Genomic DNA, 9,264 nt, shown 5'->3' on the forward strand with positions numbered 1-9,264 from the left:
TGTGTTGGAAAGGTCCGACGAAGAGCAGATCCGGCTTAGATCCATTTTTGTGTTGTCGACTACTTCCGAGAGAAAGATGGCAAATGTGTCGGTAAGGTCCATAGTAGTAAGAAGGTTGAATATGTCAAATGTTGGTAGTCCAATGACATGTGCTGATGTAGTACTCAGACGATTTTATGTTGCATGTGTTTGTATGGATTTGAATTTAGTTTCCGCGGCTTTAGATGCTCTTAAACTGAGTTCAAGCCAATGTGAGCATGTGTGAAAAGTAAAATCGGAAGAAAGTTTAAAAGATTCTAATTGCTTTTAGCAAATATTGTCAAATGTTTTTGATTGGCGGCAAAGATTTAACATGGGATGACATTCGAATGAAAAATATGGCAAAACATTACAATTGATGCTCCAAAAGAGTTATTTTTTGGAACATCAATTCTGTTTCGTTGTCAAGTCTTCCGTGAATATCGATATGAAACTTTGCAGCCCGGACAAGAAGAAAAAGTGTTATTTTTTTCTGTCAATTTCTTCATTTAGAGCAAGTTTAATGGAGCGATCCATTTTGTCCGTCCGCGTTTGTTTGGGTCGGCGCGGACAAAAGTGACGGCCCAACGCGTCGACCCAAACGGACGCGCGTCCGGTTTTCGTCCGCGGGTGACCCATTCCAGGCCCATTTTTGAGCCGGATTTGCGTCGGCGCGGACACGAGACGGACACGCGCGCGCTCGCCCTCTTTCCTCACCGGGCCCGCTGGTCGGTGGCACATTGGATTCATACCCTCGCCCGCCTGCTACGTCGTCGATGTCACCGGCCATTTTTTCAGATAAAAAGGGATACATAGATAATTCTAGCGTACACAGATAAAAAGAAAAGACCACTACTCGTTGATTTTCTGAATCCGACTTGGTAATGTCCTCCTCCGATGTCTGAATGTAGACGTCAGCATATGCCTCGTCTTCAAAGTCCCAACCCGCCGTTTCTCGCAGCTTCAATTTCAATTGAGCTGCCTGCTTCCGCGAACGCTTGTCCTCCCGATAGGCGGCTCGCTCCCTCCTCCTCGCGTCCCTCTCCGATCTCAATTGCTTGTAGAACTGGCGCTCTTCGACGATGTCCTGCGCGTAGCCTCCACGCCACAGCACCAAGGCTTCCATGTCCTTCTCTGCGATGGCGAGGCAACGCTGCCGCCTCCGGTGGACACGACGATCCTCGTCGGTGAAAAGCTGCGGGAGAGACGCCAGATCCTGCGCCCGCTGGCTCGACATGTTGGGAAAATTCATATCCCGACGAGGCCTCAGGAGGCGCCAAGTCGCCGCGTCGTGCGCGCGGGCCGTCTCCTCTGCGGTGTCAAAGGTGCCGAGGGCGAGACGTTTCTCGCGAAACCAGATCTCGGCGGAGAAGGCGCCGGAGCGTTGCTCGCGGACTCCGCGAAAATCCGAAGCGCGTAGGCGGCGAATCGACATGGTGGCGCAGAGGCGGCGAGAGTGGACGGCCGATAGAGTGTGGAGAGAGCGCCTTCTTTTATAGCGAGCGCCGGCCGCGGCGCGCGCGAACCTTTCCCGCGCGCTGGAGCGCCAAAACCAGCGCGCGAACCTTTCTCACGTGCTGGAGCGTCAAAATTAGGGCAACGTCACGATGTTAAACGCACGCGGTCATGAAAATGAGTCGGCCCGTTAGATACACTGCCAACCCAAAACTAAAAAAGAGTGAACGGCGGGCAGCCGGCCGACTCAAACGGACAAAAACGCCGTCCGTTTGGGTCGGCCCGTTGGAGTTGCTCTTAGTTCGGTCCCTCGCGTGACGTAAACACGAGACGGAGAAAAGGATAAGAAGAAGGGTGTCACGATTCCGACTCCGTCGTCGTGTCACACGGAAGATGATTGTGGTGGAGCGAGCTGACGGCGACTCGCGGAACTGCCTGCTGCTCGGCACCACCACGTCTTAGCCACACCACACGTAGGTGGTGGCTGCCGCCGACCGTTCACCTTCACGCACGGTGAACCGTCCACGGAAGACGGACGCCCTGCCGTGCCGTGGCCGTGGTCCAGCCCAGCCCAGACCGGGGAGCACGCCGGGTCCCGGGCGGCCGTGCGGTCGCCGCTCCATCGATCGGCCGGCCGGGGAAGTGGGGTGGGAGGGGAGGGACCGTCCAGAACCGGTCGACCGCTCACGGTGCTCCGGTTCGTGGCACGATGGCGGCATACCGAACGAACGAATCCCAGCGATGGGCATGGGCGGGGGGCCGCGCGCCCTCGTGCCGTGTCGGCCGCCCGAACGAATCCAGCGTCTGTCCGCCGCTCCTCTTTTCGGCCTCTCGTTACGCGCGGGCCCTCTGCGTGCGTGCGCGCGCGCCACGGACAGCGAGGGGGGCCGGGGTGACGGGCGAGTGAGTCGAGCGTGACGCGCGGGCGCACCGCGGATACAGCCGGGGAACTCTTTTTCGGGCGCGACTATGTCTCGCCGCAAACGAGCGAGACAGAGCCAGCTCTCGCTCGCTGAAGGCAGCCGCATAAATGGACCGGCCCATCTCCCGCGAGGCCACCGCCTCTTTTTTCTTCACCTTTCGTTTTATTTTTACGGTTTCTACTTTTTAAACTTTTGTTTACAATTACAAAAATCATAAACTTATGTATTACAAGATATGCTTTTCATAATGTTTTGAAAAAATGTCAATCATGCGGTTGAATTTTTTTTTAAAATGTGTACAGAAAAAACGTTGACCATGTACACAAAAAACATCCAATGGGTGTGAAAAAAGCTGATCATATATTTAAATATGTTAAAAGGGTATTTGAAAATGTTAATCAAGCATTTGAAAAATGTTGAACGTGTATAGAAAGATGTTGAACATGTATTAAAACATGATGAAATCTTTTGATCATGTATATGAAAATATTAAGCAAGCATTTTTAAAATGTTGAACAAATATTAAAAAAATGTTAATCAAGCATTTGGAAAATGTTAAATGTGTACAGAAAAAAATGTTGACCATGCATTAAAAAAATTAACATAACATTTAAAAATGTTGATAGAGCAGTTGACAATTGTTAAATGTTCAAATAAAAAAATTGACCATGCATTAGAAAAATATTAATCTTGTAGTTTTTTAGACAATCTCACGAAGCCTTTATCAACTTGTCACAATGTTTATAAGGACGGAGGGAAGATATCCGGGGTGGCCTAACCAAACATGGCGATCATCATCATCGAGAGAGTGCATGCTTCGCTAGATTGTGAGCTTCCAAACTCATGAACTATCTTTAAAAAATAAATTTGCTAATCTTGTGTTTGAAAAATGTTAATCAAGCATTTGAAAAAAAATTAAAGTGTGTATAGGAAAAATGTTGACCATGTATACAAAAAATGTTAATCTTGTATTCGAAAAATGTAAGTCAAGCATTTTAAAAATGTTCTAAATGCAAGATATAGCACGTGCGATTTTTTCGGGGGAATATATTTTACGTCAAATGGGAGGTTGACTAATAAGGGGCCGTGAGCTGGTCTGGCCCGTTGAAAGAACATGCGGTGCCCCCATGTTTGGTTTTGGTAATTGATGACAATCTCTATGGACTAATGGTTGCCTTGAGTTATATTTGAAGGTTTTGTCCATAGGCTTTTCTTGGAGTACATGTGTTGGTTTCAAGGAGAGTTTGTGTCGACCAAGGTGCTATTCAAGGAATTACCTAAAGATTGGTCTTGTGAGAGGTTGATCAAGACTAAGTCAAAGAGTGAATCGAGTTGATCAACCCACAAAGCGTAGAAGATGTACCGAGAGGGATCAAGTGATTCCATGGTATGGTAAGCATTGTCAATTACGCTTTGTGTACTAACCCATGGTCTATGAGGGTTCTTTGTGGGGTTAGGTTGCGGTGTGCAAGTTCAAATGGAGCATCACGAAGAGATCAAATGCTTGAAGCTTGCCGTCCTTTGTGGTGACAATGGACTTGTGAAGATGTGCGGAAGAGTGGCTCAACCATAGTGGAGTATGGGGGAGCAATCAACTAGTCTTCATCAAGTCAACACAATCAAGAAGGTTGCTGTGTGCAAGTTCAAGTGGAGCATCACGAAGAGATCAAATGCTTGAAGCCTGTCGTCCTTTGTGGTGACAATGGACTTGTGAAGATGTGTGGAAGAGTGGCTCACCCATTGTGGAGTATGGGGGAGCAATCAACTAGTCTTCATCGAGTCAATCCAATCAAGAAAGGTGGTCCAACTTGAGGGAGTCAAGATCGTCATCATCTAGCTCAAGTGGACCATGTGCAAGGCAAAGGTTTGCCCTTGGTAGGTTTTCTATTTTACCGGTCTCATGATGGTAGTTGGGAGACCGGGTTATAGGATCGATTGCCGTACTATCAAGGGGGGCTCTCGATGAGTAGCTTGATCGTATCGTTCGTAGAGAGCTCAAACCATTCCATCCTTGCATCATCTTTATTAGTTCTTGTTTGGCTCTTTTCTTTGTGAGTTTTGTAGCTTATGGTCATCTTGGTCACAAGCTCGAGTTCATCGAAAACGGAGTCCACTCGCATCTTCTATGATGTTTTCGATGTTGGAGGTTTTTGCCGGTTCTTCTCGGTTGGAGGTTTCTCTCCTCTATTTGTTGGCATACCTCCCCTGCCTCTTCTTACTATAACCAGTTGATGTTTTGATGGTACTCGTCGTCTTGTATCCAGCAAGCTTGAGTTTGCTCATTCGGAGCTCATATGCAGAAGTTATGGCAGTTCTGGTTTTTCGTGGAGTTTACTTGTTTTCGTGGAAGTGGCATAAAGATGGCGCCAGCGGGAGTACCGCTGGGCCGGAGCGGCAGTACCGCTTATCACCACAAGCGGTAGTACCGCTGTCCCACAACGGAAGTACCGCCCATGGCCATAAGCGGTAGTACGGCTCCGGTTCCGCGCTGGTACCGCCTCGACTCGAGACGTGGTTTTCTCATGTCGGGTTCAGCGGCAGTAGGAGCGGTAGTACCGCTCATGTGCGGTAGTACCGCGGATACCACCACCCCTAGTGCCGCTCAATGGCCCTCCTCTCTGTTCCTTCTCCCTGTGCTCGTGGTAGGCATTGTGTGCGGTCCCAACGGTAGTACCGCCGGGCCGGAGCGGCAGTACCGCTTATCACCACAAGCGGTAGTACCGCTGGCTCCAGCGGTAGTGCCGCTCCTACGGCTCTGTCTCGCACTCTGTCTCGCTCCGCTCTCCGTGTTCTACCGCCCGAGCGGTAGTACCGCTCCCCTGAGCGGTAGTACCGCTCGTGCGCGAACTGAGCACATAACGGTTGGATTCGGGAGCTTCTATAAAAGGGGGTTTTCTTCCCCATTCAACTTTATCTTTTGAGCTAGTGTTCTTTCCTCATTGTTGATCTTCTTCGAGCTTGCTAACTCTCAATCCCTTCATGGATTCTTGCTAGTTTTTGAGGAAAACGAGAGAGGAGATCTAGATCCACGTTTCCATCAATCACTTTCTCCTCTAGGTGAGGGGAACCCCTTGGATCTAGATCTTGGAGTTCTTGGTGTTCTCCTTCTTGTTTTTCCTCTCATTTTTCTCCCTAGCATTAGTTGCTTCGGTGGGATTTTAGAGAGAAGGACTTGGGCACTCCGTGTGCCCTTGCCATTGCATTTGGTGCATCGGTTTGAGTTCTCCACGTGATACGTGGAAGTTACAAGTTGAGAAGCTTATTACTCTTGGGTGCTTGGTACCCTTGAGCTTGTTCCTCTTGGGTGCTTGGGCGCCCTAGATGGTTGGTGGTGTTCGACGTTCAATCATTGTGGTGTAAAGCTCCGGGCAAGCGTCGGGGTCTCCAATTAGGTTGTGGAGATCGCCCCGAGCAATTTGACGGGTACCGGTGACCGCCCCCAAGGGTTGCCATTTGTACAGGTTCGGTGACCGTCCTCAAGGGTCCCTTACTGGAATCACGGCATCTTGCATTGTGCGAGGGCGTGAGGAAATTATGGTGGCCCTAGTGGCTTCTTGGGGAGCATTGTGCCTCCACACCGCTCCAAACAGAGATTATCATCCGCAAGGGTGTGAACTTGGGGATACATCGTCGTCTCCGCGTGCCTCGATTATTTCTAACCGAGCCCTTTACTTATGCACTTTACTTTGTGATAGCCATATTGTTTCTTGTCATATATTTTGCTATCACATAGTTGTTTATCTTACTTAGTATAAGTTGTTGGTGCACATAGGTGGGCCTAGTTGTTGGTTTTGTGTTTGACAAATTAACCGCTAGGTTTATTCCGCATTTGTTCAAGCCTAAACCGTAATTATTTTAAAGCGCCTATTCACCCCCCCCCCCCCCCACTCTCTAGGCGACATCCATGATCTTACACCCGTTAACTATATATTTTCTTGTTATGCTTTCTAGCAGTTATTTTGTTTCTTTCAGTAAGTTTTTTTGTTTGGTCTTTCATAAAACCGTGAAATAGTATTTTATTTAAATGTTGCTATTGAAAAAAAACACAAACTTATCTACGACATGTGTGGCCATTTTCTGAAAATATCAAATTTTAAACATTTTATAGAAAACCTAAATACTTTTTTTGCACATTTTGAGTTTCCAGAAACATTTTTTAAATAGCAAACATAATTTTAGTAATAAATAAATAAATAAATAAGAAAAAAAACAGGAATAACAACATAGTAACTGAGCCGGCCCAGTGCAGTACCTTGCTCGCTAGGCTACGTGCGTTTGTTCAACAAAATACAGAGGGCCGTGGTACAACCTGTGATTGAGTTGGTTAGGTGGACAGTGGTATCCCCAACCCACCAGAGTTCAAATTCTAATGCTCGCATTATTCCTGATTTATTTCAGGATTTTCTGGCGATGCGCTTTCAGTGGGAGGAGATGTTCCCGTCGATGACGAGGTGCCTACGGTGACTTCGTAAATCTCAAGATGATATGTCGGCTCAGTCTCTTGAAGGTGCTCATAGGGATATGATGTGCGTGTGTGCGTTCATAAGGATAAGTGTATGCGCGTGTATATTTGCGCTTGTGTCTGTACTGATGCTAAAAAAAAATAGAGAGTGCCGAGTGGTCCTCCCAGCACCCACACGCCTAATCACATGGGCCAGCCCCATCTGCCCCGAGTGCTCGCTTCGCGTAGCCGCTTGGTCGCTCTGGACAACTCTTCACAAGGTTTTTTTTTCGCCAAAATTTCCAGTTGTTAGTTGTTATCCTAGGAAAAAACCGTCTGACTTTCTGTGAAGCAAATTGGAAAATTTAAAATGTGGATTGAAGAATGTTCACGAAATGGGAAAAATCTTCACGATTCAAAAAAGTCCATGAATTTGAAACAAGTTTGCAAGAATAAAAAAGTTGAGGAATTTTTGAAAATAATTTCATGCATTTGAAAAAAATATCCATGGTTCTTTAAAGAACATGATTTGGAAATTTTTGTGAACTTGAAAAAGTTCACGGATGTGAAAAACATTCATTGGTTGAATTGTTTTTCACGAAATTGAGAAAAGTTCACTAGTTTGAAAATTATTTGCGAGTTTGAAAAAAGTTCATGAACTTTTAAAAATGTTCATGATTTTTCTAATCTTTTTTAAAAATAAATAAAAAATAAAAACGATCAGAAAACCAAAGAAAAAGGCAAATAAAAGGGACACGGAATAATCATTTGGAAGATGTTAAAACCGGGGAAAGGGGAAGTTGACATGGGTCGGCCCATCTAAACAACACTGATTCCCAACGTGGGTTCTCGCTAAGAAAAGACCAGGGGTGCATTTGGATTGGAACCAACAACAGCCATACCAAAAAATTGGCAGGCCCATGGAAATTGGCCAGCGCTTGGATGGCAGCCAAAATTTTGGCTCGCCCAACAGTCCGCCAACGGCCAATGCAATTCTTGCCAACGTATGGCGAGCTGGCGGCGCGGAAAAGCTCCGCCAAAACATTGGCGGCGCCCACGCCCGCTCCCTCCGTGGGGCCTGCTTAATTATTGCAGCGATTAACTCGCAATTTACCCTGAAAACAATTTATAGATCCGCATATTTCTCGTGTTCCCTGATCGTTTGGTGGTAGGTACTCCTTTTATTGCTCAACAAACCCGCATGTGCATGCAGGAAGATAGCTACGTAATCACCACAAAATTAGCATGAGTCGTGTAAGTTTATTAATCCGCTATAAGCAGTAATTAATTTGTTTATTATACCTGTACGGTCGAGTAACAGCCCTACCTCATATAACTACTTCTGAAAAGCACAGAATTTTGTTACCTAAAAACGGGATTTTTTTTACGATTGTAACATATATATGTGCTTCTGCATGCCATTTTTTCGTTACTTTATGTGTATTCTAGCTATTAAAACAACATGTCACATTTTTTTGCGGGGCGTGTCACATTTTTTTATGACTTGGAATAAAATGAAACATGGATCAATCCTAATTTCCAAATTTTGCCACGTAGTTGGCAGCAAACCAAATGGGAGCTCAGTGATTTTGCCAAAAAATTGGTAGGTACATATGGCTCTAAACCAAACAAGAACAACCAACCAAAATTTTGGCCATACCCTCACTTTGGTCGTGCCAAAAAATTGGTGAGGCTAGTTGGGGCACAAACCAAACACACCCCAGTAACCGGCGCGTGAGGCGCCAAATAATAAAATCCAACGGGTGGTTCCCATGTATTGGCCTCGGGGCTATCGCTTGGTCGGATCAATGGTAGGAATAAAATTCATTATCTCAAGCCGTGATGGATCATGTGGTTTTCAAGTGTTTGAGGGGTTTTTGTTTGCCATTTCAAAAAAAAATTAACACAAGAAATGTATGGAAGAGAGGATTGGGGTTTGTGTGTATCGTTAACGAAAACAAGGTTGCTAGAATTATACGTTTTTCTTTCTCAGATCATGTCCAATGATTCAAAAATATATCCTACACATTATACCTTTATTTTATCGCTTAAAGTACAACAAAAGGGGTTTGTAAGAAAAGATACCAGTGCTCGAAGGAAACAAAACGTTTGGTATATACTTCCTCCGCAACGCTATCCTAGATACCCGAACATGTACCATAGGACCATGTATTTCCTCGGGAACAAGTATAGACTATCGACGGCAAATCAATTTCGGTGGATTGCTCATTGGCAAGTGAATTAAAGAAGTTATATAAAAATATATTCCCTCCGATCATATTACTTGTCGCTCACTAAAATATGTCTAGATACATCTATTTGAGCAATAAGTAATATAGATCAGAGGGGGTACCAGATAAAAGAAGGCTCTCCTCCACTCAAAAGGAAACCATTGCTCACCCAAGTATTATTCTGGCCTCACAACAT

General features: G+C 45.9%; 1 protein-coding gene across 1 annotated transcript; it reads right to left on the reverse strand.

The window, feature by feature from the left end:
- Positions 1-220: 220 nt before the first annotated feature.
- LOC147958305 (uncharacterized) lies at positions 221-1,453 on the reverse strand. The gene is made up of 2 exons (XM_087532033.1): positions 875-1,453; positions 221-235 (listed from the first exon to the last, which is right to left on the reverse strand). The coding sequence occupies exons 1-2, from the start codon at positions 1,451-1,453 to the stop codon at positions 221-223; spliced, it is 594 nt and encodes a 197-aa protein (XP_087388159.1).
- Positions 1,454-9,264: the final 7,811 nt, after the last annotated feature.

The sequence above is a fragment of the Triticum urartu genome, chromosome 7A, assembly GCF_056163025.1.
Source record: "Triticum urartu cultivar PI428250 chromosome 7A, HENAU_Tu73, whole genome shotgun sequence".
NCBI classification, from domain to species: Eukaryota; Viridiplantae; Streptophyta; class Magnoliopsida; order Poales; family Poaceae; genus Triticum; species Triticum urartu.

What these genes read in the sequence shown, in the direction of transcription:
- LOC147958305 (XM_087532033.1), bottom strand. Translation starts at nt 1,453, where the DNA reads ATGTCGATTCGCCGCCTACGCGCTTCGGATTTTCGCGGAGTCCGCGAG.